General features: G+C 52.2%; 11 protein-coding genes across 11 annotated transcripts; 7 read left to right on the forward strand and 4 right to left on the reverse strand.

Annotated features, from left to right (window-relative positions):
• The first annotated feature begins 64 nt into the window (after positions 1 to 64).
• Positions 65 to 1,094, forward strand: COCSADRAFT_323657 (uncharacterized protein). The gene has a single exon (XM_007701945.1). The coding sequence runs from the start codon at positions 294 to 296 to the stop codon at positions 993 to 995; it is 702 nt and encodes a 233-aa protein (XP_007700135.1). The 5' UTR covers positions 65 to 293; the 3' UTR covers positions 996 to 1,094.
• Positions 1,095 to 1,684: 590 nt separating this feature from the next.
• Positions 1,685 to 2,964, forward strand: COCSADRAFT_36887 (glycoside hydrolase family 5 protein). Its single transcript, XM_007701623.1, has one exon. The coding sequence runs from the start codon at positions 1,750 to 1,752 to the stop codon at positions 2,875 to 2,877; it is 1,128 nt and encodes a 375-aa protein (XP_007699813.1). The 5' UTR covers positions 1,685 to 1,749; the 3' UTR covers positions 2,878 to 2,964.
• Positions 2,965 to 4,010: 1,046 nt separating this feature from the next.
• Positions 4,011 to 7,087, forward strand: COCSADRAFT_171368 (uncharacterized protein; the record flags this gene model as incomplete). Its single annotated transcript, XM_007701946.1, has 2 exons — positions 4,011 to 6,386; positions 6,440 to 7,087. The coding sequence occupies 2 exons, from the start codon at positions 4,011 to 4,013 to the stop codon at positions 7,085 to 7,087; spliced, it is 3,024 nt and encodes a 1,007-aa protein (XP_007700136.1).
• A 695-nt stretch (positions 7,088 to 7,782) lies between these two features.
• Positions 7,783 to 9,588, forward strand: COCSADRAFT_323812 (uncharacterized protein). Its single transcript, XM_007701947.1, has 2 exons — positions 7,783 to 7,964; positions 8,024 to 9,588. Exons 1-2 carry the CDS (start codon positions 7,934 to 7,936, stop codon positions 9,307 to 9,309), a joined length of 1,317 nt encoding a protein of 438 aa, XP_007700137.1. The 5' UTR covers positions 7,783 to 7,933; the 3' UTR covers positions 9,310 to 9,588.
• COCSADRAFT_357268 (glycoside hydrolase family 5 protein) lies at positions 9,588 to 12,311 on the reverse strand (the record flags this gene model as incomplete). The annotated part of the gene is made up of 7 exons (XM_007701948.1): positions 9,588 to 10,958; positions 11,045 to 11,497; positions 11,554 to 11,654; positions 11,710 to 11,835; positions 11,893 to 11,977; positions 12,034 to 12,059; positions 12,110 to 12,311. The coding sequence occupies 7 exons, from the start codon at positions 12,309 to 12,311 to the stop codon at positions 9,867 to 9,869; spliced, it is 2,085 nt and encodes a 694-aa protein (XP_007700138.1). The 3' UTR covers positions 9,588 to 9,866.
• An 840-nt stretch (positions 12,312 to 13,151) lies between these two features.
• COCSADRAFT_171371 (uncharacterized protein) lies at positions 13,152 to 13,782 on the reverse strand (the record flags this gene model as incomplete). The annotated part of the gene is made up of 2 exons (XM_007701949.1): positions 13,152 to 13,418; positions 13,474 to 13,782. The coding sequence occupies 2 exons, from the start codon at positions 13,780 to 13,782 to the stop codon at positions 13,152 to 13,154; spliced, it is 576 nt and encodes a 191-aa protein (XP_007700139.1).
• Positions 13,783 to 13,956: 174 nt separating this feature from the next.
• Positions 13,957 to 15,558, forward strand: COCSADRAFT_323860 (uncharacterized protein). Its single transcript, XM_007701950.1, has 4 exons — positions 13,957 to 14,299; positions 14,515 to 14,746; positions 14,812 to 15,199; positions 15,252 to 15,558. Exons 1-4 carry the CDS (start codon positions 14,130 to 14,132, stop codon positions 15,431 to 15,433), a joined length of 972 nt encoding a protein of 323 aa, XP_007700140.1. The 5' UTR covers positions 13,957 to 14,129; the 3' UTR covers positions 15,434 to 15,558.
• Positions 15,559 to 15,683: 125 nt separating this feature from the next.
• COCSADRAFT_90395 (uncharacterized protein) lies at positions 15,684 to 16,427 on the reverse strand (the record flags this gene model as incomplete). The annotated part of the gene is made up of 1 exon (XM_007701951.1): positions 15,684 to 16,427. The coding sequence occupies one exon, from the start codon at positions 16,425 to 16,427 to the stop codon at positions 15,684 to 15,686; it is 744 nt and encodes a 247-aa protein (XP_007700141.1).
• Positions 16,428 to 16,679: 252 nt separating this feature from the next.
• On the forward strand, positions 16,680 to 18,994 carry COCSADRAFT_36892 (uncharacterized protein). Its single transcript, XM_007701624.1, has 6 exons — positions 16,680 to 16,837; positions 16,888 to 17,097; positions 17,147 to 17,300; positions 17,348 to 17,798; positions 17,849 to 18,259; positions 18,305 to 18,994. Exons 1-6 carry the CDS (start codon positions 16,754 to 16,756, stop codon positions 18,879 to 18,881), a joined length of 1,887 nt encoding a protein of 628 aa, XP_007699814.1. The 5' UTR covers positions 16,680 to 16,753; the 3' UTR covers positions 18,882 to 18,994.
• An 809-nt stretch (positions 18,995 to 19,803) lies between these two features.
• Positions 19,804 to 20,908, forward strand: COCSADRAFT_36893 (uncharacterized protein). Its single transcript, XM_007701625.1, has one exon. The coding sequence runs from the start codon at positions 19,915 to 19,917 to the stop codon at positions 20,899 to 20,901; it is 987 nt and encodes a 328-aa protein (XP_007699815.1). The 5' UTR covers positions 19,804 to 19,914; the 3' UTR covers positions 20,902 to 20,908.
• Positions 20,909 to 23,189: 2,281 nt separating this feature from the next.
• On the reverse strand, positions 23,190 to 24,799 carry COCSADRAFT_36894 (uncharacterized protein). Its single transcript, XM_007701626.1, has one exon. It carries the CDS (start codon positions 24,596 to 24,598, stop codon positions 23,624 to 23,626), a length of 975 nt encoding a protein of 324 aa, XP_007699816.1. The 5' UTR covers positions 24,599 to 24,799; the 3' UTR covers positions 23,190 to 23,623.
• Between the last annotated feature and the right edge of the window lie 223 nt (positions 24,800 to 25,022).

Raw genomic sequence — 25,022 nt, forward strand, 5'->3', positions numbered from 1 at the left:
GTCCTACGTATGCCCAAAATATTGTGAGCGCCGAACGTCTGTCCGACTATTGAATCAACTTCTCACGTCCATCTTTCACCGCTAATCTCATGGCTTACATTTCCCTGCGTGGCACACATGACCCCCACACCACCACGGCGCTCCGTTGGCCATATATAACTGCCGTCATACTGCGAGCAATCTGAGGAAATGGATTGAGTAATGTTCCTCGAGCCTCATAAAAGCAATGCCATTAAAGGAATAACGGGGATATCGGTTTCCCCGAGGGCCGGCTCATACCCGCTCTTGTGGAGATGAAAGGACCAGGATCGACTGTTCATTACCCCTTGTCCTGGTGCTCGATACGAAAACGTCGCGACACAGCCACAGCTCGCGGGTCCTTGGCACTAGCGATTGGTGTCACATTGGAGTCTTCTATACTTTCTTCTTCGAATATTACAAGGAACTTTTGGTACCTGCACCCGCATCTCCACTTTGGCGTGCATGCAGACGTTGACTGCAAGTGCGTTGCTGCAGCCTTATGTACTCGGAAAAGAGAGCGGCCTGAAGCAGCGGGTGCATATACTTCTTTTTCAAGTTCCTTCTCACTGGTCTTCACCTGGAGTTTTTCCTATTGCAACAAGGCGATTCGTGCTCGTTGTGCACGTCCTTGCCAGCGCCAGATCCGGATTACGCGGCATTTGGTTACGGCCATTTTACTGAGTGGTGTATTTGATCGGTTAGGACTTTCTTTTTTCGTGGCCATCATCACACTCATTTCGCTATCACGACGCATAATCTCAAACGAGAACACTGCTTCGACCACTCCAAAGGCACAGATCCTTAAGGAAGGTAACATACCTACTTTCCGTGCGATATGCAGTCTTTCTCACAAACATCTTTCCACAATGTGGTCTTGTCACAAGGCTGAGATAGAATGCTCAGGCAGGTGCACCAGATGCATTGGAAGTTTTTCTTCTGACAGCTGCATCATTCCAATTTGCGAGGGTGCTTAGCTCTAACCACACAGAACCCATCTTTACCATATATAGCCAACTAGTCAATGTACGAAAACTTACCGTGTACGGAACGGGAACTAAAGCCTGCGTCCAAAGCCAGTCAGCAATCAGAAAAGAGAAGAGCTATTGCGACCAGGGTGACCGCTGATCTGTGACTAATCGGGTTGGCAGGCATTACTATTTGAGAATGTCGATATGAAATTCACAGAAAAGTTCGAGAGCTCATGTCATGCTAACACAATCGTGGAAAACCAGACCGTAGTCGTTTCAGTCAATACATACATATCACTAAACGAGTCGCGTCGATTGCATTCTATTTCTGGTACGAACCTTGTTCGTTGTTATCAGCAGTCTGAAACTGGTTGTCTTGTTAACGACTAGGGCTCCATCCAATTTACTGTGCTCGGGTGTGATCTCCGGACTTGCAGCAAGGATTCTTAACCGCGGTGAAATTCAACACTTTCGTTTTCACGTGTATACTTGGCAATACTCGACTTCCACAACGGTAAGTCTTTAATGCACCAATTATTGGTATTATAGTATAACCTGGGCTGCTATATGACGCCACAACTTGTAGAACTTGTTCTGCTCCATGTAAGAGAAGTATACGATATGACCTCATTTGGAGTGGGGCATGTGATGCTGCCTTGTATCGAGTACTTATGGATGAAGTTGGTGAAATACAACGTGTTTCTTTTTTTGAAGAGACTATACGGCACAGGCCCAAGGAGCAAACACTGGACTTAAAATCATGAAACTGCTTCCAACACTCTTTTTGAGCGCAACTGCTGCTGCACTGCCAGCATCAGTTGATATTTCTGCCCAAGCATCCATTTCAAAAATTGACGGCCTAAAGTTCAACATCGATGGCACAACCAAATACTACGCCGGTACAAACTCGTACTGGATGCCCTTTTTAACCAACGACACCGATGTCAACATCAGCATGAGCCACCTCGCCGCCTCCGGCACCAAGATTCTCAGAGTATGGGGTTTCAACGACGTAGAAGGCGAGCCTGATTCCTCTAGCGTCTACTTCCAATCTTTCTCCGGCTCCACCGCCACCATCAACACGGGCGCAAACGGCCTCCAACGCCTCGACGCTGTGGTCGCCTCTGCCTCAACCTACGGCATAAAACTAATCATCCCCTTTGTAAACAACTGGCAAGACTATGGCGGCATGCACGCCTACTTCCGTGCCTGCGGCGTCTTCATCAATGCGCAGTGGTACACAAAAGCTGAATGCCAGGCCATGTACCACGCCTACATCGCCGCCGTCATATCGCGGTACCGTGACTCACCCGCAATTTTCGCATGGGAACTCGCCAACGAGCCGCGATGCAGGTTGTGTCCTACCTCTATACTTACAAACTGGATCAGGCAGACGAGCGATTACGTTCGCTCGCTAGATCCAGAACACCTGATTACTGTAGGCGATGAAGGATTCGGACTTGAAGGCGGTGCATGGTTCCAGTATCCATACTGGTACATCGAAGGTATAGACTGGGCTGCTAATCTTGCTCTGCCGAATATTTCGTTTGGCACATTCCATTTGTATCCCGAGCATTGGCTTGTTGGCGGCTCGTTTGGCGACGAGTGGATCAGGTCGCATGCAGAGGTCTGTGCACGGATCGGGAAACCGTGTTTACTGGAGGAATATGGGGTTTCGAAGAGGGAAGAACAGTGTGCAGTGGAAGGGGCATGGCAAGAGACAAGTTTGGGGCTGAGAGAAGGTGGTATGGCGGGGGACTTGTTTTGGCAACTAGGAGATACTGTTGTTAGTACGGGGAACGCAACACATGATGATGGGTTTACGGTTTACTATGGGAGTGAGGAGTGGAAGTGTTTGGTTGATGAACACGTTGAATCTATTAGGTGAGAATAGGAACGGGGTGGGCCTCTCTTATTTATCACATGAAAGTACGGTAGGAAGACGCGCAGTCATTATCCTAATTTGTTTCGCGCGCAAGACTCTTATGCGCAGTAATATTAAGGTCCCAATTACTGTATGTTTTTCTTCGGAGATAGTACGAATGCGCCTATCTGCGCCTACTACTAGCTGGAGTCGCCTTCCCCTCAGAACGATAATAGGTCGCGCCTTTTTCTGACGTCAAGCCCGCTAAAAGGAGGGGCTCTGTGGCACTGACCACCAATATTCTCAGCTGTATTTACTACCGCACGACTACGCCACATCGATTGCTGTAAGCAAGGGATTCAACTGTGCACCCTTAACCCCCACGAACCAACACCCTTCATTTCCGCTTACAAGTACTTCTGCACAGCCTGGCCCGCTGGGTCTTTTATTTGCCCCGTTTACTCGGTGCACGTAGCAAATTCCCAAAGGAGGTACAGCGCCGTCTGACAGGTATCGCGTAGTCAAAATGCGCACAAAGCGTAAGGCCAGCTACGCACTACAGCTCTACCGGCCCATGGGCGGGGGCCGCAAACCCAGGCCGGACAAAGACTAGATCTCGTCTGGAGTGCTGTGGTGTGGGAAAGGCGTGAATGTGATATTTTGGGGGCTAGATGTGCCTTAGGCGCCACAAAGACGCACAGTCTTACAGCAGCACGCAGCACACAGCAAGCAGCCGCCCGTCGAGCGCCAGAGCTGAAAAAGGTGCACGAGATTGGCGGCGGAACAATAATTACTAGTAGTCTTGCGGCAAACCCCCGCCAGCCCTAGCCTTTCAGCCGGGAAGCGGCTGAGCGCTACATACCTCTTTTCTCTCCATTGCTGATTCTACATCTTTTACCTGAAACCAGCCCTTTGTTTCCTTCTAGTGTATGACTGTGAAACCGTACTTGTCACCCCCTCCTATCGCCTGTTGAGCCACACATGCACAGCCTTTGGTTCTAACAGGGACTTTGTCTATCTGCCAAAACATACAAACTCGACGCAAGCCACCTACTAATGCGCGCTGCCGCTTTTGCGTCTGTAAAATCAGACTGAAAAACGTACAAAAAGAGAACCAGCAAAGAAACGAGGTGTAGGGATATATACAGTTGCATGCAATGGCTGACCGTCGACCACTTATTCAAGAGACGCCGGATCTCTCTGAGAGCTCTGATAACACCCCCGCATTACCGTCTCTGGGCTTCTCCAATAACTCTCCTGCCTTTGGGGTCACTGGTTGTTCGCCCACGCGACCAGGCTACGCTCGCTACCAGAGTGACTCGACGGCTGTGAGCCGCAACACACCGAGTATCGTGCAAGAAGAGGACGAAGAAGACGAAGGCGACATCGCACAAAGTTTCCAGCAGGGGGGGAAAGACACCGGGCTAGGAATTGCTACCACTGCAACCAGTGCCGTACCTCAGGCCGCCAGGCGCGTCAGTATCCAGCCTTTCCCCCGTCGAGCCGCTGGCCCTGGACCCAAAAGCCCTCCAGCAAAGAGCCCAGGTCCACTCTCACCTCTCAGCGCTACAGACCCTTATTTTGGCCATTTCCCGAGGAGCTCAGCAGAATCGACGCCGGATCTCCGCCGAGAAAGGTTCAGTCCTGAGGTTGGGAGAGCGAGTCCCGTAGGCTCGTATGAAGAGTTTCGCCATGGAATCTTGAAGAATGTGAAGCAAAACAGCAGCACGAGCGTGAACGACTACGAGAACTACATTCAGTCGTCGGATGCGCAGAGATTGAGGGGCGGTGGTGCGGCGCCCTCGATCAAGTCAGCGTACGAGAATGATTTCCGCCCTGTGCACGAGTGTCCGACGACAAAAGACTTTTACCATCCAAAGTTCACGTGGCTGAACTTGTCGATTTTCACTGTTTGTCTCTTTTCTTGCGTCTTTTCCGGTATCTTTTTGGCGCTTGCAATCCGCGCTCCGCACTATGGACGGCGCATAACAAGTCACGGACCTATCACCCCGTCTGATGCCATTTTGATCACAACAGTCATGGCAAAGTTGATCGAGTTGTCGTTCGTCACGGCTTTTGTCACATTTCTCGGGCAAGTGCTCAGCCGACGAGCATTTATGAAAGATCACGGCCGCGGCGTCACGCTCTCGGAACTAAGTATGTGGCGATGGGTAGTCCAGCCAGGCACGCTGATCACATCGTGGGAGTCTGCCAAATACGCTGGCCTCTCCTTCCTAGGGATACTGAGCTTACTAAGCGCTATACTAGCTACGCTGTATTCTTCTGCTGCCGCATCACTAGTGCAGCCAATGTTGCGAGATGGAAACTGGGATAACGGTCTCGTGCTAGCTGGACGTGTCAAAAGCGACTTTGCCAATATCAATTACCTCAAGCAAATGTGCGAGACACCTATTCGCACGGATAAGGCGCACCAGGGCGAAACGTGCGTGCAGCTGGAACACGCGGGCCAGGGCTACCATAACTTCCAGCGCTACCTGTCCGACTGGGATGTTGTTGCTCGAAACGGAAATGGGAGTTCAGATTTGCGGCTGAGGCCGCAGGGATTCGGGCTCTTGTATGAGAATACGACTGTGACAGGCCAGTGGATCAATATCATTAATACAACGGAGGTGTCGAAGAAGTATGGTCGCGTGATCAACAACATCACAATGGCGATGCCGCATGCGGGTGTGTTTGCAGCAGCACGAGATGAGCGCAATGGGATACTACAGCCAGCAGAACTTAATTCGGAAGGGACGTATTCGCTACGGGCGGCGGTGCCGTCGCCCGTGATTAATGTTTTGTGTGTTAATTTGAACAAGACGGAGCTGGCGCCACTCGTGTACAGCGAATGGCCAAACGATGATACTGTCAACATCACCACATGGGTCACCACGCCAGGCATCAGAGATAGAGCGAGTACACAGAACAAGACGGTAGTCGATGAGCTGTTTGGATGGAACGGCAATGATACGACAACGCTAAACTGGCCACCAGTGTTTGGAAGATACCCAATTCCCTTCAACACAATACTCAATCATACGAGCAATGTATGGGGCCGGCCGGCGATTTACCTGCTCGGGCAAGGCGGACCAGACGACATGGGTAGAGACGGGACGGGCATCTACTCTGTATGCAAGCTTCAAGTCTCGGTTGCGCCTGGGTGCAGCACACGCCACAACGTAACGGGATCCGGCGGGAGCATGGAAGTACTGTGCGAAAACCCAAAGGACAAAATGGCGTTTCGAGAAACAGGAGAAACACCGAGTAAGAACACGTTTGGCGTGGCTAATTGGCGCGATGTCGGGACGGACTGGGCGAATAGCCTTTCGCTAGGCACGGGACTCATGGATGCAAATGCGAGCACATCGAGACTACTAACGCAGTTCATTCTCAAGCCGGATAATGATGATCCAAACAATCTCAAAGTCGAACTAAGTCGTGCGCTGCCGAGTATGGCGGAGGCGCTAGCGGTACTGTCGAGTTGTACGCTACTGTTGAGCATGGTGGATACACCATTTGTGACTACATGGGTACGTGAGTTTTGATATGTAATGAGACACAAGATATCTGACGCTCGTTACAGGATTACACGCATCCCGCGCTGGATGAGTACCAGACACAATACTTTAATGCGTCGCTCAAGGCCCAACAGTACGCATCGGGGGGCATGCCCGGAGCCTCCAAAGCCTGGGTCATTATTCTCGCGCTGGTTTTTCTCATGAACATTTTTGTTCTGATCTACTTCATCCTGCACCGCGGTCTCGTGACGGACTTTTCTGAGCCGCCCAATCTGTTTGCACTGGCAGTCAACTCACCGCCTTCGCATGTGCTCGCCGGGTCGTGTGGCGGCGGGCCTCAGGGCAAGCAGTACGGGGTGAATTGGTTCGTCAACCACGAGGGCAGCCATCTGTACATGGAACCAGGCGAGAAAGCACCTCTCATGGGCGGATGTGAAGATGGGCATGTGCATACACGAGCAGCTGGTCAGGGCATGGGCAGAGGGGTCAGCGGTTTCATGGCGTCAGTGACAGAAACGGTGAAACGCGGGCTAGGGCTCAGAATAGAACAGAGGCCAGCCAAGCTGGGGTCGATTAGTGCCGTCGAGGGTTTCCGGCCGGCAGTTAATACGCTGAGACGGGGCAGCATTCCGTCTAACTATGAGATGGAAGATGGGCTGACAAGGACACGGCGGCAGTACCAGAAGCTGTCGAAGAGGAGGAGCGTGCTGTGAAGGGACGGAACGGGTACATGTCATATTATGTCGTGTAGTGCAATGTACTTACATACAGCATAAAGCCTGTTCGTTTCCCCAGATTGACACTAGGGGCTCCCTGGCTGGGTGGGCGGGCTGGAGACGGGAGCGGTGGTGTCAGCAGCAGAAGTGGAAGAGTGAATGTCGGCGGGGTCCGGACGCCGGCTCGGGAAGCTTGGCGGACCGGGGGCAGGCGGGCAGCAATAAGCGAGTGGTTCGGCGACTAGGCTGTGATGGGCAGGCCAGGTGGGCGGTCGTGTGTGCGTCTGTCTCTGGGCCTGGGCGGCCGTAGTCTGGCTGGCTGGCATGTGAACATGGAACTTCTCATGCGCGCATCCGCCCGACTTACCTTCACCACTGCCCTCTGCGCCCAAGCACCCCCCGTGAGCCACGCCCCCCGCCTCGCTTTTGCCTGCTGAGCAAGCTGCTGGATATGCCCCGCCCCGTAGATACACCAAAAACCTGACCCCAACGCGGCGCCGCCAGCAGTCATAGTCACAGCCACAACAGAAGCTACTGCCATTGCGATCCGCCCTACTTCTTCACGTCATACCGCGCCAAACACTTCCCAACAGCGCCCCGATAGCCTCAATCGCAGAGCCTCGCACCACCATCGCCGCTGGACCGGCCCGCCGAATGCGCTAATCTTGTCTCCGCCCCCGGCCATTCGCCCTCGTCCTTCGACCCTCATCCCTCATCCACATCACTCTCCACTCTCAACCCTCCGTCCCATCCTTCTGCCCGCCCTTCAACCTGGCGGCACTGTCGCACCAGTCGTTCGCGGGGCTCGCGGGTGCTACGGCCGCAGGCCTCCCTCGTCCCGCCATGAACGACAAGGACCCGCCGCCATTTGGCTGTATGCTACCCCAGTTCCCTCCATCACCGCCACTTCTAGCACTGACAAGTCCGGTCCAGACACCTTCGCCGACGACTTCTTCGACAACGCGGCCCCTCACTATGACAACAATGGCCCCTCGCTGCTCAGCGACATGGAAAATCAGCAGCTCGACAACTTCTTCTCCTCCACCAACCCCTTCGACCTGCTTGACCCCCAACACATACCCCCCGCTCTCGATGACAAGTCAACCGCCCACGACTACAACAACTGGGAGGACTTCATCGCCCCGCCCACCGTCCACCGCGTCACCAGCACCATACCCGACCAGGCTCGCCTCCAGACCACCTTCCAACAAGAACCCCACCACGCTTCTTCGTCCTCGCTCCACAGCAGCTTCCTAGCAAACACCCAGGATGAGCTCCAGGCAGCTGCCACTCTCTTCAACCACGCCCAGCCCTCGTATACAAACGGCCGCCTGCACAGCTTTCCTGAGCAGCCGGCTGCGGCTAGCAATTTCCTGACAAACGTCGCGCCCAGCCTGAATCACGCTCCTCTGCCAATGAGCGTCCAACCGCACGGCCTCATGAACCAGCGTATGCCCTCGCTGCTGCCGAATCACGGCGGACATGCCCTAGACCCCCAGTTCCCACCGCAGTGGACAAACAAGGCCCCGCAGCACACCCAAACAGACTTTGGTCCGCCGTTGCAGAAGATCGACCTAAAGAGGTCTTATACTTTTGGCACAGACAACTCATTCAATAGCCCATCCGGGTACTCGGGCGCAAACGGCCGCTCGGCCGAGCACAGCGCGGCAAGGCATTCCATCAACGACGTGGAAGAGACCCACCAGCATCTTTTACGAGCAGTAGCAGGCATCGACACCGCGCGCACTACCTCGGTTGCATATCAAGACTCATCATCAGCCGTTGCCGGTGCATCACGCGACGATGACGACGAAGAGCAGTCTGACGACTCCGCATCTCAGGAAGAGCATGACGACCGACCAGCAAAAAGGCGGAAGAAGTCCATAGCCCAACCTGGAAAGGAAACCCCGAGAAAGGCTGCGCGTAATGGAAAAGCTCGCAAGACGTCGCTTACAGATGAGAGTAAGAAGAAGCGGACTGCAGCAAGTACTCAAAAGACACATCGCGAAAATCTGACCGAAGAGCAAAAGCGAAATAACCATATTCTTTCTGAACAGAAGCGCCGCGATTTAATCAAGCAAGGCTACAAGGACTTGAACGAAGTCGTGCCTGCAGTTCGCGGCGGTGGGTTGAGCAAGAGTCAGATATTGGTTGAGGCAGCAACGTTTTTGGAAAAGTTGATCGAGGACAACATTGCATATCGGAAAGTGGCAGGGTGATGAGAGATGGAAGCAAAAAAAGTTCTACCTCGCCTTCAACCGACTTGAGCATATGAGTTCAGTTGGGTAACGCTTGTTGCATTGATGAGTGCTGATGCCACGAGTGCTCCGTGGTGATTGAGTATGAGGGAAAGGAAAACCCGGCTTTTTGGGTACCGGAAATTAGAAGAAAAAACATGTCTTACTAAGGTCATGGGTATTGGAAAGGTGGAAGAAACAAAAAAATCTCACTGGACGCATTTTGCGCAGTCCACTGAGATGAAGGATTCACTCGGTATGAATCAGGAGTTTATGGAGACTGCGATACCCCCTTCTCCCTTTTTATTTTTATTTTTTTTTGTATTTTGGAAAGGCAGATACATCTGCATACATAGAAAACCCATTTCTATCTGTTGAATATTTGAAGAGCAAAAAAACGAAGAGAAAAGTTTATGCAACGTTACTCACAATGTGTCCGGTCACATAACTAACATGACATATTCATCTTTCATTTCTGCTTTGCCAAACCCCCTCCAACGCCGCCCCTTCCGAAAAAAAAGAGAGAAAAACACAAAAATCTACGCCTTACCCATCGCCGCCGCCGCAGCCGCCGTATTCATAACACCCTCCTCTGGAATCACAATCCGCATCGCCTCATCCCTCACCCTCGCTGGCCCACTCTCATGCCCCCTCGGCACCCCCGGCACCCTCTTCACCTTCCCCATCTTTGCACCGCCTGGTCCAAAATTCTTCTTTATCCGTGCAGAGGGATAATCGCAGCGCCCATGATCATTACAGTAGCCCGTCTTGCACTTGTTATTGCTGCGGCACGACGAGCCCAGACAGGCGTCTTTGGAGGTACATGCTACGCACGTGCCCCAGTCGCAGTATTCGTCGGCGGAGCAGTGCGAGGGCGATGTGCAAGGGGCGGGGTGGTGGGTTGGGGGCAGGCAGATGGGGTGTGGGGGGTTTGATCCTGTTGCTGCGATGCGGGGGGGAAGGGAGGAGAAGAGGGCGGGGAGGGAGTCGGTGTGGCACTGGCCTGTTAGGGCATTGGGGAGAATAGGACCGCGTTGTTGGGCCTCGTGTTCTTGTTGTGTGGGGAGGGGGAGGGGGTCGTTTGGTATGCTTCTCTTGCGCTTCTGGGGAGGGGGCTGGATGGTTGTGCGGCCGGTGCAGGGACTGCATTTTCCGGCGGAGCAGAGAAGATGCGGCTGACAGGGTGTTTTGGAGGTGCACATGTCGCCGATCTTGCCGGGTTGCGTGGAGTCGTTGGTGCAGACGCTGTTTTTGCATAGAAGGTGTGGGAGACAGCCGTCTTGGGCGTCGCAGAGGTGGCCTTCGCAGCCAAAGGTGCAGTCGGATTGTTCAAGTACAAAGGGGTTGATGAGGATTGAGGTAACGTTTGAGAGACCGAGGCGCTGGATGGCAAATTCTTGCGTATTCGAGTTTGTGAGCATTGCGCGGAGCTTTTGGGCAGTTTTTTCGTCTTCGGTCAGGGGCTTGATGGAGAAGGGAGCTGGGAGGTAGGTGGACCAGTTGAAGTTTGAGCGTGCAGTTTGAGCGGCTTTCAACACCTGTTTGAGAGCGGTCCAGCTGATATAGCCAGGGTGAACGGGATTGATTCGAGCGGTCTTTCCCTCGTTGATAGTTGTGAGGTGAGAGTATAGCTGTTTTTGTCTTGTCAGTATATCCTTTGGTTCCTTTGCGCGTTGCTGGTGTAAGAATAAAAAAAAGTCCAGGAAAAGTGACGTACCCAAGGTATTCCCCTATAGTTCAACGCATTGCCCTGATCAAACAAGGCTTCTTGCTTGTAAAACAGTCCAAAATCATCATTGTGCACATAACTCCATTCCTCGACCAAGAGCAATTTCCCGTCACCCTTCTTTTTCCCCTTGGCGCGACCCGTCAGCGTATTTCCAGGCACAAACATGTTCGCCCATGGCGTTCCTGCCGTGGCATCGTGTTGCTTGGAGAAATATCCGTGGATCCCGATAATGTCGATGGCTTTGCAGTCAAACACACTGTCGGGGAAGTTTTGCCACTCATCTGGTTTCTGGGCGCCTGAAACGCCACCGCTGATGACGGCGATGGAAGATGCATCGAGGCCAAGTGTAAATTTCAGATGAGAGGCCATGTCACAGATCCAGGACTCGCCAGCGGGAATGGGGAATATACCGCTAAAGGGTTGATTTTGGATGTCGACACCCTGTGCAGTGTTAAAAATCCACAAAGTTTTATATTTCGATTCAAGAAAATGCTTACAAGAATGACTTCAGAGAGTGTGCTCCATGAACGTCCGTCAAAGTTTTTGGAGGGGTAGTGTTTGAAGAAGACTTCGAGACGAGTTTTGTATAGTTCTCGATCTATCAAGCCTAATTAACATTCTCTCCATGGAACGAAAAAATATTGGAAACATACATTTATCGGAACTGTAGAAGTCGAGAAAGTATCCTCCGAGATCCTTGCAGTATGCGTCGCAGGGAACATCGTTAGATCCCCGAAGTGCATGCGCGTCGTGCGGGGCAATAATGACTTTCATCTGGCCTGTACACTTCTGTTAACACATGGAAGAACAATTTCAGATAGTGCGGTATATTGTACCCTTGGAAAGGTGGTGAATAGCCGCCAACGTGTCGTCAAATTGGTCAAGCAAGGACCTGTCAAAAGAGCCCAGCTCTTGCTCGGGCTATGTAAATTCGTCAACCAAGTGCCCTCTTTCTCCTCCATAAGCACACTTCTTACATCTGGATGGAGCTCATCTGGGCGTACTATAAATTTATTAGTATATCATGATAGGATTTTGAAGACTATCACATACTGAATAGCCGTATAACTCTTGCGCCGCTTTTGATGATTTCCTTGATAGTATTGTCTCTGTGCTCCGGTGCAAAGAATTGCAGCTGGGGATAGTTGACACCACCAAAAGAATGATGGTCAGCCGTGATTCTCAAACTGGCGGATACTGGCTCCGTCCATGTCGCTAGTGACACCAGTGTCACAAGAAGTGTTGAGAAGATCATTCTTGTCCGGGAAACATGAACAGATCCGTGACCAAATTCTCAGACGCTGCCTACTTGACACCATATAAGTCTTTTACCAGCATGTGGACACGTATAGGCGATGCCGTACATGGACATGTCTTCAGTAGCAGCTAGGTATAATGTTTACGATATTGAGGTTGCTCATATAAGTAGATTAATTGCGGTGCTTCGTGCAACCAATCACGCGTCACATAAGGTTAAAGTTGGCAGGGATGTAAACTTTGACGACGGAAGAATGAGATTGACTAGGTAAGACAGGCCATATGAAAGAAGTCGACGTCGATCCGACTGACATTGCGGCTGCAATAGCCGGCGAGTCGCCTAAAAGAGAAAAAAGGCAATGAGAGCAGAAAGGTCTTGTGACCCAGAGCGATCAAAACGTGCAATGCCGATTGAGAGCCACTTATGAATAGCCTTGTATAATGTGGAGCTGTTAGTTTGTTCCTGCTTTTGCCCAAATAGTCTTGAGACGCGGGGTCCGCTTCAGGGTACGATACTTAGGCTCGGCGAACCGGCGCTGTACTCCGCGTCCAAAATGATACGAGGCCCGGGAACAAGTAAGATTCCAGTTTCAGGTACGACGCTTCTGTGTCTGTGATCATGTGTAGGTTTCTATGCAAGACTTGTAGTCCCGCCGCAGCCGGCTCTTATGGAGACATGTCTATCCGAGCTTATGTCCAGCGTTCATGCATGGAGAGAGGTTGCAGAATGGCTGCACCGCACATGCAGAACCTGTCTCGGTGAATTGTACACAAAGAAGCAGACCAACCGTCTCTGTTCATGATGAGTTGCCTCAGTAATGGCTACCTCGTGCGGGGTTCATCCTGTTGGCTTCCCACATACAGTCTCGAGTTGTCGAAGAGCTACAGTGACCTCCTCTCCGAGACTATCACCACTGGTTGATACAGGGAAGCGACCGTGTCGTAGGTCGCTGAGTGCGCCAACCACATCTTGCACCTCGCGCAAGACGTCTCTATTCTGCTGCTCTATCTCTGCAATCTGTGCCTCGAGACTTTGGCAAGCCTCTTCAATGTCGGAGTGGACCGTCCATAGCGTGTGTGGTTTCTTGCGACCCTCGCCGGATAGCTGTGTATCGCGTAAGCACGCTGGATATGGTATTGCAAGATCGATGCACACAAACCTCTTGCTCCATCTGAAGTGCAATGGGGTCTAGTCCTGCGACAATTGCATCGTCGACTTGACGCCTCTCGCGCGCATACTCGCGCCTCAGCTGTTTTGATCGCTTGACCTCATCGGCAATGTCTCGACGGACAAGCTCTATGTCCTTGTCGCGCAGTCTCTGAAGCTCCCGGTAGATGTCCTGGACAGCCGGGTTGGCACGATGGGCACGGGGGAATATGTCGGTAAACTCGCGCAATGTGATGAAGTCGCGCAGGGGAGCTGGAGTTAGTAGAAAGTCACACAGAATCTTGGCTTCTTGCGAGGGCATGGTCGGTATAGAGACTGTGCAGTGACAGGGCAGTGTCGTTGGTGGGCTGCTGGGGGAGGAGTCCTGACAACGCGACGCGTGCTGGTCCGTGCGAGAAAAGACTCCCGTGAATCGCCTGCGACGACATTGTTGCAAACGTCGACTGATTTTGTCTGGCCGGATTCATCGGTTGGTTCTTCATTTTGCCTGAAATCAGTATTCACGTTGTCGCTGTAGTCACTTTCGTAAGGCTAGTAGTACACACAGGGGCACGCGATACGTGGTCGGTGAATCTCGCGCACCTTTTACGCCTTCCCTTCTGACTGCCAAACACTTCACCATCAAAATCGCCAGATATCATCGCAACCATGGCGCCAGCAGCTGCACCAGAGGCGACGTTCAGGAAAGATGAGAAAGTGTTTTGTTTTCATCACGAGCTGTTGTACGAGGCCAAGGTTCTTGAAGTCCGACCTGTCGAAGGCGACGAGAAGAAGAATGGCTTCGAGTACAGAGTGCACTATAAGGGATGGAAGAACACGTACGTATATCTCAGCTTACTCATTTCACGTCTACTCGCCGTCCCTGCATCTCCAACTGTTAAGTCATGTTTGCCTTGTCCCCACATGCACTTCAGCCCCCTTTCGCAACCAGGATACCACTGCTTCCGAGACGGGCCTATATCATCTCGAAAACATGTACTCTGCTTATGCACACTCTTCTGGCATCTTTGAGCCAATTTTTAACATTCTGTAGCTGGGACGACTGGGTTCCCGAGGACCGCCTGCGCAAGCTAACCCCCGAGAACCGGGAGTTGGCTAACAACTTGAGACACGAGATGCTGGCGGCTCAACGCGCCGCAAGAGCTCAACCCGCGCCCGCTAAGAAGAAGGCGCAGGGCTCAGTGCGTGGCAGTGAAGAACGGCAAAGCTCTGTCACTGCTGCACCACGTGGTCAAAAGAGGGTTCGCGACAACGACCTCGAAAAGGTATGAAGTCTCGGCGAAGCCAAGCGACTTCTTTGCCTCGAGACGACCGACTAACTGAACCCCAGGAAGAGACATTCCAGAACAAGCTAGCCGTCAGGATTTACATGCCTGATAGGCTGAAAAGTCTCTTGGTTGACGACTGGGAAAACATCACCAAGAACCTGCAGCTGGTGCAGCTGCCTTCAGCACATCCGGCGGGTGTCATTCTTGATGAGTATCAGAAATACGCCATTCAAACTGGAGCTCGCAGCAGCACCGAGCGCGACATTCTTGAAGAGGTGATTGCAGGTCTCAAAGAGTACTTCAACAAGAGTGTTGGGCGTCTCCTGTTGTACCGCTTTGAGCGCGAGCAGTTTTACGACATCTGGACGCGCATTCAACAGCCGACTGACGAGCTCGCTGGTAAGACGCTCGCCGAGATTTACGGTGGCGAGCACCTTTTGCGTCTTCTGGGTAAGCTATTCTCAGGAATATAGATGTCGTGATGATTAACCATGTGTTTTAGTTACGATGCCAGAGCTTATTGCTCAGACCAACATGGATCATCAGGCTGTCACTCGCCTGCGCGAAGAACTCAGCCAAATGACAACGTGGCTGGCCAAGGATGCCCAGATCAACACGTTCTTTGTGCCTACTTATGAGAGCCCAGGACAAGCCTATATTGACAAAGTCAAGTCGAGTACGTAGGAGGATGCCTGGCTCGACCGCAAGAGATCAAGGGCCTCTAATATGTTTTCCTGTTGAGTCACTCTGGCGCAAATGTACTATGATCTGCTGCATGGATGTGGGCATTGTCTGGTTGGCGCACTGGCGTTGTAGTTGGAAGGGTCTGGGGTGGGGGTATTCGGGTGATACCGACATCTTCTCTTTACATGGGTTCCAGCATATTAATATACGTTTCGACGAAAATTTTGTTTTTTGTGTGTCTGCTGACGTCTTAAGATTTCTTGATTACATCCTCCAAGACCCTCACAGCCCAGCTCAGGCATTCGGCCATATTCTCTTCAGCTTCCTTGGGCATGCCATGAATGTCAGTCTCTGCGCAAACTTCGCTGTCTAGCTGGCCGTTGACGTCGCCATTTTCAAACAAGAAACTGTGGTCGTGAACATAGTTGGGCCACACAATCTTGTCTACATAGCCTGGAGGGTCTTGCCAGAAGCCTTCGAGCGTCACGTATCCACTCCTGGCTTCGCGCCTCCGCTTTGCAGTCTCGTAGCTGGTGCGGAGAAAAAGACGGACGTCAAACGTGGAGCGTATGTCTTTCATGTCTTGGGAAAAGAGGAGGAAGCCATCCACGATGCATATCCGCTTTTCGCTCCACTCTGGTTTGCCTTCAAGCAAACCGGCAACTCGCTCGCGCAGTGCCTGGATCTCGGATTCAGGCACGCCATGCTCACCAACACTGTTTTGATCTTCTTGGCTGACTAGCCAGTCTGGACTCTTGCCCTGGTCTTTGATGTGGTCCAGGACTTGTTTGAGCGCAGGCAGGTTGAGTGACTCGATGCAGTCCCAGTCTTGGATTCCATTCTTGACGGGGATTTGAGCATCCGTCAGGTAGAAATCGTCGAGATGCAGGATGAAGAGTTTAGAGGGAGGGAACACGTCGCGCAGTAGGCGGGACAGCGTTGTCTTGCCGGAAGACGAGGGGCCCGATATGCCGACAAGGAGGGGCGAGGACATGGTGATGGTGGTGGGGGGTTGTCTACATCCACGACGGTTCCTGATGGCTATGCATTTGTTGGAGCAGATGAGGTACCGGTACCGGTATTCTGCGCATACTAGCGTCCTATATGCGAGGCGCTTCTATTCATATCTGGGTTAGAGCAGCTTTGACATGCAATATGATCTTACACGTGCGAAATGGTGGGGCCATCGATCGTCGACGGTCCGCTAATTAGGTCCCCGTGTCCCAAGCCTGTACGACGCGACACCAGCACTTGTACATACATACGCACATATATGCTGCGATTGTGCCTGCTCGGCAGAAACAGTTCATGCCAGTAGCCATGGAGCCATCGCCGCTGACCCAAGTCTCGCGGCCCCAGATCTTCCAGCCCAAGATCATTCACCTCTACGAAACCCTATTCAAGGTGTGCTGGTGTCGAATGCGCCTCAACACCACGCCGCTGACTCACGACAGCAAGTAGATGATGAGCCTGTGGAGCCCTCGGAGGGATTCTGGCGGGAATTCTTCCTACACAAGCCAGAACCAGCGGGCCTCAAGCGTGTCCTGGCTTCGATGGCGCCCGACGAGATGCTGCACCAGCAAGCCCATTCGCAGCAACTCTTTAGCCAGGCCATGTTGCGCATAAAGCAAGCCAAAGCCCCGGCCGACGATATCGCCCTCGAGGTACGCCTACGGCATGCGCATTCACAGGCCACACGCGCTTACCGCTTAGACCTTGACAGTCTTCCTCGACGCCGCCCTTGCTAAGAAGTACACCAACCCAAGCTCCGACATCATCTCTGTCCTTGCTGGTCTTAACGATGCCGATGCCGTCATGACTGACTTTGTCGCTACACTGGACACTGCCATACGCAATGGACGAGACAGTATGTTGTCTCACTATTAGCTGCAACAGGAAACTGACTACGAGTAGTATCGCTGCGTCAAAAGGCGATTCGATGCGCTCTCGCCATGACTGCTGCGGGCTTCCAGACAGCACTACCCTCCTACTTCACCCATCGAGACCTCTTCCCCGCACTCGTCAAATATACACATGACTGTGACAACAGCACCGACATTCTGCCTGCCTTATACCTTCTCGGCCTACTCGCAAACTACAACAAGTTCGAGTTCCAGAATCCCTACAGACTGCGACTGGAGGATTTCGTAAACGACGCCATTATACAGGACATGATAGCATGTCTGGGCACTACTTGCACAAAACTGCGTGATGCTTACGTGGCCGTTCAGGATGACATGCCCGAGGGCTGGACGCTGGGTTCGACATTGAGCTACATTGGCTTGGGTGCTCTCGCCCCAAACTCTCGACCTGCATCACCCGTGCCCCCACCCCTGGACGAAGCAAAACCGCTATTTGCTGGAATGTAAGCATAAATGACTGTAATGTACCCAACAACTGCTGATAATCATCTAGGCCAGGGCTAGAGGCTGGCGCGCTCCTCTCTACCTTTGACTTTGCTAATGCCAACAAGGTCTTCTGTTACAACTTGGTTACCTTCGGGTTAGGCAATAAGAACCAATCGCCGCCTTTTAGCGAGTTCCTCTCTGTGACTTCGTACATGTTCCAGCATGCACATCGGTCTACCAGAGCCGCCTTATACACGTATCTAAATCTGTTCGTCCTACAAATACTCGTCGAGGACCCGGCCCTTTGCAAGCGCTTGTGCAGTGACGAGACGAAGCTTTCGGTGCGCCTGTGTCGTCAACGACAGCCCTATCTTCCAATCGTGAGAGGCGAGCGGGTTCCTGCAGCCATCATCCTAGACATGATGTCCGATGGGATCAGTCACAACCTGCGGAGACGTTTAGATGTAGACTTTTACATGTGAGTACTTTGATGCTATCGTCATTTCCTGGCTAACATATGTAGCCTATGTCTCGGTGTTTTGTTGCGGCTGCTCTCGTACCTCAGTCGCACAAAAGCCCGCATCACGTATCACTGGTCGGAGCTTTGGAGAACACTACTATCGTTTGTCCGGTTCCTCACCACATACGAGAGCGACATCAAATCAAACTACAAGTCGAATGGAATGATCAATCTCTTGGTCAATCTGTTGGCTTTTGCCCTCTCCAGTGGAGAAAACTTCCTTCCAGACTCTGCGGCATACGACGATCTCTTCTACAAACTAGTTGAGAGTGGCGACGTTCTTATCAAATTCAGGGATGCCTTTGGCCTATCTGGTCAATCTGACTCGATGCAGACACTTGTGAATGTCTCATCTCACTATCATTCATTGCTTGAAGAGAAGGGGAAATCACGTAGCAAACATCTGAGTCCACAAGAGGTGCAGGCCGTGATCAAGCAGGGATATGAGACTCTGTCCATTGATGCTAGCGAAGGCTTGGATAGATGGGAAGCTTTCCGTGAAGCGGATTTCAAGTCACTTCTGAAAAAGATTGCGAGGGCCGCTGTGGAAGACGCCAAAGCGCTGAATAGCGATAGCTGAGGCCAATATTCAACGATATCCATTACAACATGATTCGCAGCAATGGGGTCTACATGATACCATCTGGATTACTTGTCAGTAGCACAAATGCAAAACACCAGTTACGAACATTCCTTGAAGAGCGTGTGATTGCATTCTTTGGTTCCAGGGTCCTGTTGAGCGAAATTACGTGCATAACTGCGTTCTAGCTGCTTCTGTTAGTTGTATTACTTGGTACACCCAAAGACAAGACCTCGAGTACATGTCAGCACTACAGCCTCGAACCTGGTTGTCGGTGTCAATCAGGGATCATCGGACTTATACATTGCCCTCGATTCCTCGCAGCCAGTATGAAACGCTGTATTATCTCATTCCAAGTCCAAGTGTGTGATTCTTGTTGATGTCCTGAGACACCTTTCTTCTTCACTCAAGTCATAGACCCGCTGTCTGCAAGCAATGGCTTCTGTACCGCCTCCTATGACTGACACTGCGACGTGGCCAAGAAAAAAGGTATGTGAGTTGCTCTGTATGTGGAGGCTGTGTTGACAATACTATTAGAATGTATCTGCCGCCGGGTTTCCACAGGTGGCACCGCCAGCACATATGAAAGTATCAGGTGATGCCACAGCTGACTCTGCAGACGTGAGCACTCCTCCTTGGGATGGCAATCATGTCACGCATCCAGCGATGGCCAATACGCCTATTGACTACCCCGGGAAGTTGGTTACACCCGCAGGCTATCACCTCGGGCCTCATGGTGAAGGCTGGCATTCTCCTCGTTCATCTTTATCAAGGTACCGGCACGAGTACTCGACGCTCTCTCCGGCCAGGCGCGAGAACCCAAAGATGATGGGTTTCGTGACGAGTCTTGTTGTGCCGACCCCAAAGATGAGGCCGGATTACGATGTTGTGGCTGAGTATCAAGGACTCAAGCTAGGTCGTATCAGTGACGCCGTTCCTTACTGTACGTACCCTTTTTGGCCACATTACTGGGAAGAAGTTTGCTGCTAACATATCTTCTTCGTCTAATCCAGTACTCGGGCCTCGCAGCATAATGGACAGATTCCAAGTGGTACTCGAGCACTTACAGGAGCACCTACAGCCATCTTCTTCCCACTACACAGCCTCGTCCCAAGATACTCCGCAACTAGCTTATACAGCACGAGACAAAGCACTCATGGCGATCCTAACCTCGCTCAGCACGCCCGAAAGCCTGCGTCTGGAAAAAGGAGACTGGTACCCCCAAGGCCTAGCTGCCCGCCACGACGCCCTCGTCCTATACGAAAACACCGCCAGCAATGGCATCCGCCTCGCATACGTCTCGCTCACCGACTTCATCCAACAAGCGCAAACATGGCTCCTCGCCCCCAACCCTACCAACAAATCCGGCGACGCACCCCACGCCAAAAACCCCTGGCCCCCCATCGCCGCCCAACTCCGCTCCAAAGGCGTCGACATCTCCAAACTAGACCTCGAAATCTACCTCGACCTAACCCAGCACCTCTCCGCCTCGGATCTCCCTGCTAAACTCGATGAAATCGCCCAGTGGGCCCGCAACGGCACCCTCGACGCGCGCTACGAGAAATTCATCGCAGAAAAAGAAGAAGCTGCTGCTGCTGCTCAAGCTAAGAACCGTGGGTCTCGACCTCTGCTACGTACTTCTGGTGCGAATGACGCCGCGGACACGGTATTTGGTGGGCCCGAAGCTTTGTATTCCAAGCGCTTTACGCACGAGTATCCTATGGGGAAGGCGGCGTCGGTGAAGGTGAAGCGGGAGCAGCGTAGTGAGCGGTCGAGGGAGGAGGTGGAGAAGAGTGTTTTGGCTAATGCGGAGCGGATTCGGAAAATGGAGAGGGGAAGGGCGAATGGGGGTGAGCATGTGATGGTTGTGGATGAGACGGAGAAGCAGAGGAGGAGGAAGAGGCATCGAGCATTTTTTGTCACTTTTATGGTTGTATTATTTGGAGGGGCGGTTGGAGCTATGTTGTGGGCTATGGGGACTAGACGGTGGGATTTTACGGCCGGGGGGCAGACGCAGTGAGTTGGGGGGGGGGAGTGATGCATGATTCTGCTCTCCTGTGGATGAAATGGGAGGAGTAGAGGTTCTTTTACTTTGGCTTGTTACGTTAATTTCTCATGTTAGTGAGAAGAGGACCCTTTTGGAGATGAAGGATAGACGCCATTGATTCTGTCTTTTCCCTTAAAAAAAACAGCTCGATACTCAACGTACGTATGCCAAGTAATCAAGCGTGTTCGTTCGTTCCTCCTTCCACTAAAAGTAACTTAACACTAGTAAGTAACATGCACGGAAGTACCCGCACTCCCAAAATAAACACCTCTAATCTCCCTTTCCCAATCTCCACCCCTAGAAGCCACATATACTTGGGTGTTCTTACGCACACCTTACCAATTTACACCCTTCCCGTGCCTACAACTCCCAGCCGCATCTCCTAATCTCTCTCCCCCCAACCCCCAACCCCTTCTTTCGTTCGCCGTATTCCACCGTCACCACTAAATCCCGTCTAGTCCCCCAACCAGACAACTCCCCCTCTCCCCATCTCTTCCAATCTCTCAATTGAATTCAAATAGTTCCCACCTTTAATCTCCCCTACTTCCCCCATCTCCCACCACACAAATACCTACTCCTCCCCCAAATCTTAATAACCTTTTGCAGTATACCCGTTCGTGTACGCACACGCGGTGCACTGAATCAGCGATCGACGGGAACTAGTTTCTTAGAACAATTTTTTTTTCTGTTGAGGGGTTTGGTGGTTCCCTGTGGCTTGAGCGCATGCTGGGCCGGCGCTGGAGATAAGTGCAAGGGGAAGCTAGGGTATCAGGGTGGTTAGGGCGGCCACGTGGGAAGAAGAGGGGAGGGGGGCGGAAGGGGAAGCTAGAGTGGTAGAGTTTCTGGTGGACGGGTGGTCTGGGCTTTTGGTATTGGGTGGTGAAGGATAAGGATGGATAAGGAGGTTGGATGTTGCGAGATTGGGGCGTATCGATTAGATTGTACGCCAGTTGTAATTTCTTGTTGCTGATCTTATCGGCTTTGCTCCATGTTACTCTGTACGTTGCATGCAAACCTCTCGTCTACAACTACCCTTTTTCGCTACTGTGAGCCAACTCGGAGCCACCCTTCCCTCCCCCGAGATATCGAACTCAAATGCAAATAGAAAAAAACAACAAAAATAAAATGAAATAAACCCCCGCCATCCATCCAAACCATCCCAATCCCAGCCCCCCACCTCAACACGCACAGACACATTCCCTCACGGTCCGACTCCCAACCCTCCCCGTATCACACTTCGAACCGGCGCTCAACGTTTCATCACCACGCAACAACCCCCATTTGCAACCATTGAAGCGCCCCCCTCTTCTCCCAATTCCTTCCTTCTCACTTCCCTTCCCAGTAGGAACACTCGGAGAGATTTTTGTATGATCCCTTCCGGATCCCCCCATTTCTCAAACTTTTCCAAATTAGAAAAACCCCCAAGGAAACAAGAAACGGGCTTGAGAAACGACAAGGATCGTTTGTTCGCGTTTCACATGTCTTACTGTTTTGTTCTGGGATGAGTTTGACAGGGATGGACGTAGACGGGGGAGCTAGTGGCTAGGGCTTAGGGTGTGCATGTGTGCTCGTAACTACATACTATTCTATTACAGATTAGGTGCTATTTTCCTTTAAGGGGGGAAAGGGTGGGTGGGTGTGGTGGTAATTTGGTTCGGTGTTGCGTGAGCGGCGGGAAAGTGGCGGGATTGCGTAGTAGTAGTAGTTAGTGGCATTCGGGAGGATTAATTTGTTGGTGATGTTGCATCATAAGCATAGTATACGCATACGTAGTGTGCATGTCTTCTCACTCTTTTTTATCTGTTACATTTTGTATGGTTGGTTAAGTTTCCAAATTCGCGCGTATGTCGGATCTTTCCATTAGTTAGTGTTGCAACGAAAATCCTCGGTAGGGGGGAGGCGGGGGGGCCACATGCATGTGATGATGTCATTGTACATTGCGCGTGCGAGATTATAGTTTCTGTTGGAGGCCGAAGTTTTGCCTTTTGATGTGCGTCTCTCTTTCTCCATGCATGTATGCGTCAGCAATGACAAAGTACGGGGCGCAGAAAGATTTCTTGGCCAAGCCGGAGAAAACGAGCAGAATAATATAGTAGATGTTTCCGATTTCCGGATCTCAGGATACGAACAACGACGTGTCAAATAGGCGCACGTACTTACGCGGTAGGTAAGGATCAACAAACCCGGTGTTCGCTCGAGCACGCACGCGCTGCGTAGGACCCCCACTTTTTTTGGTGTGTGTGCAATCGATCACAACCGGATTTGGCGATATAGCACCCCATGTGCGCGTGCTTCAATCAGATGGTCGCGTCACAGCCAAATATGTTCCAAGATCCAGAATCCATGTTCAATATGTGACAGTGTAATGTAGTATGTGTGTGAAATCCATCCAGGTTCTACTCTAGGTGATAGAGAGAAAGGAGATACAAAGGAAAATGGCGTATTAGAAAAATATCTATGTAGTAGTATATATGTAATAGTGGAAAAAATGCAATGCTAGTGGATTGAATCCCCCCTGGGGACCAATATATGCAAGTGGTATCTTGAAAACAACAACAACAACAAAAAGCCAACACCGAAAATGCCTGTAAACGCCGCCTGTCGTATTTCTTTGTATTGTGACACTCGTATCTCTGTCTTATTGCACTCGTCATCATGTCTTGTTACTCATCATTTGTGGCTTTGAGCATCGTGGTCAGCTGCTGTCGTCGCTTGTGGTAGCTTCGCTGGCTGACGATGAAGACGACTTGTCAGATGATGGCAGGGGTCCGAGGGTCCAGCGCCAGTCTCTTGTCCTCTTCCGTCGTCCAGCGATCGGGGTCTGGGGACAAGAGTCGCTTTCGTCTTCGGACGAGGACGAATCTCGCTTGTCGCCAGCGCGTGGGCCTTTTGACCGCGGCGAGCTCTCAGCGGATGCAAAGGTCGAGGTGGATCTTTGGAGCGACAGCTGCAGCGGCGATATACTGGTGGTGGAAGACGTGTTGGAAGTATTGACAATCAATGAGTGGTGTGTGGCTGACACGTCCGAGTCGGTGGACGAGGCAACGGACGAGATGGTGGACAGGGTAGAGACGGACGACTCAAGGTCAGAGTGGGCCATTGTGTACCTGGTCGTGGTGATTTCCTCTTCAAGTGGGGTGCGGAAGCAGACGTGCTTCTCTGCGGGAAACATGGGGCGGCTCGAGGCCATCTTGCGCGGTAGTATTGAGCGAGCCGGGCTGTTTGAGAGGATGGAAACGAGGTTGTGGGGTTGCTTGTAGGGTATCGCACTGGTGGCAGAGTCGGCCGAGGCTGATGTGAGTGTTGAGGAGAGGGTGGATGCAGAGCTGGGTGTTGAGGCGGTGTTTGCAGCGGCGGGTAGGTCGCTCTCAATGGACAGGGAGGGTCTTTGTGGGCGCTGCAGAGTGGGGGCTGTCGAGGGGCGTTCGTAGGCGTTTGTGTAAGTGTTGCGAACAGTAGGCGAGGCAGCACTGAGAGTGTCGAGACGGAGGCTGGCGCCCTTTCCTAGGATGCGAGGTTGCTCGGTGTTGATGGACAGCTTAGGGCGGGCGGGTTGCTGGCGCGGCGGGGGTATTATAGGCAGCGAGGCGGTCATGGTGGACATGGCAGATGATTGCGAATATGGCTTGGGCATGGAGGGGTGTGATGGCTGGATAGTCGAGAGCATCATGTGTGCAGCCCGGCGTGCTGGCGGGGAGCGGGCGGGCAGATGATGCGGCGGCGGTGGTGGTCTGGTGGACTGGTGCTGCTAGTGCTCGTGGTGGTGGTGGTGGTGGTGGTGGTATAGCAGCAAGCAAGCAGGCTTGGATTGAGAAAAAAACGAAATGGGGGCGTTGGCGTGGGCGGGTAGGCGGAGGGGTGATGAGGGTATTAAACCGTGGACAGGATACCACCAACCAGCGCCATGGACCCGCCCATGTCCAAGTGCGTCTTGACGACGGCTACGACGAGCTCTCGCGCTGGGACACGAAGCGCTTGGCTGGGGGGAGGGCTTTGCAGCGACAAGGTCCCAAAATACCCCCTCCCCCCCCGGCTAGCGCGGTCCAAAGATAGAGTGCGGAGCGTGGCAAAAAAACACTACAAGACGCAGCATC

This window comes from Bipolaris sorokiniana (assembly GCF_000338995.1).
Source record: "Bipolaris sorokiniana ND90Pr unplaced genomic scaffold COCSAscaffold_7, whole genome shotgun sequence".
Lineage (NCBI taxonomy): Eukaryota > Fungi > Ascomycota > Dothideomycetes > Pleosporales > Pleosporaceae > Bipolaris > Bipolaris sorokiniana.

Excerpts from the sequence above, each read along its gene's own strand:
- COCSADRAFT_323657 (XM_007701945.1), top strand. The coding sequence starts at position 294 with ATGAAAGGACCAGGATCGACTGTTCATTACCCCTTGTCCTGGTGCTCG.
- COCSADRAFT_36887 (XM_007701623.1), top strand. The coding sequence starts at position 1,750 with ATGAAACTGCTTCCAACACTCTTTTTGAGCGCAACTGCTGCTGCACTG.
- COCSADRAFT_323812 (XM_007701947.1), top strand. The coding sequence starts at position 7,934 with ATGAACGACAAGGACCCGCCGCCATTTGGCT. Across the intron at positions 7,965-8,023 it reads GGACCCGCCGCCATTTGGCT|ACACCTTCGCCGACGACTTC; the intron begins GTATGCTACCCC and ends AGTCCGGTCCAG.
- COCSADRAFT_323860 (XM_007701950.1), top strand. The coding sequence starts at position 14,130 with ATGGCGCCAGCAGCTGCACCAGAGGCGACGTTCAGGAAAGATGAGAAA. Across the intron at positions 14,747-14,811 it reads GCGACAACGACCTCGAAAAG|GAAGAGACATTCCAGAACAA; the intron begins GTATGAAGTCTC and ends ACTGAACCCCAG. Across the intron at positions 15,200-15,251 it reads GCACCTTTTGCGTCTTCTGG|TTACGATGCCAGAGCTTATT; the intron begins GTAAGCTATTCT and ends CATGTGTTTTAG.
- COCSADRAFT_36892 (XM_007701624.1), top strand. The coding sequence starts at position 16,754 with ATGGAGCCATCGCCGCTGACCCAAGTCTCGCGGCCCCAGATCTTCCAG. Across the intron at positions 17,301-17,347 it reads CATACGCAATGGACGAGACA|TATCGCTGCGTCAAAAGGCG; the intron begins GTATGTTGTCTC and ends GACTACGAGTAG. Across the intron at positions 17,799-17,848 it reads AAACCGCTATTTGCTGGAAT|GCCAGGGCTAGAGGCTGGCG; the intron begins GTAAGCATAAAT and ends ATAATCATCTAG.
- COCSADRAFT_36893 (XM_007701625.1), top strand. The coding sequence starts at position 19,915 with ATGGACAGATTCCAAGTGGTACTCGAGCACTTACAGGAGCACCTACAG.
- COCSADRAFT_36894 (XM_007701626.1), bottom strand. The coding sequence starts at position 24,598 with ATGATGCTCTCGACTATCCAGCCATCACACCCCTCCATGCCCAAGCCA.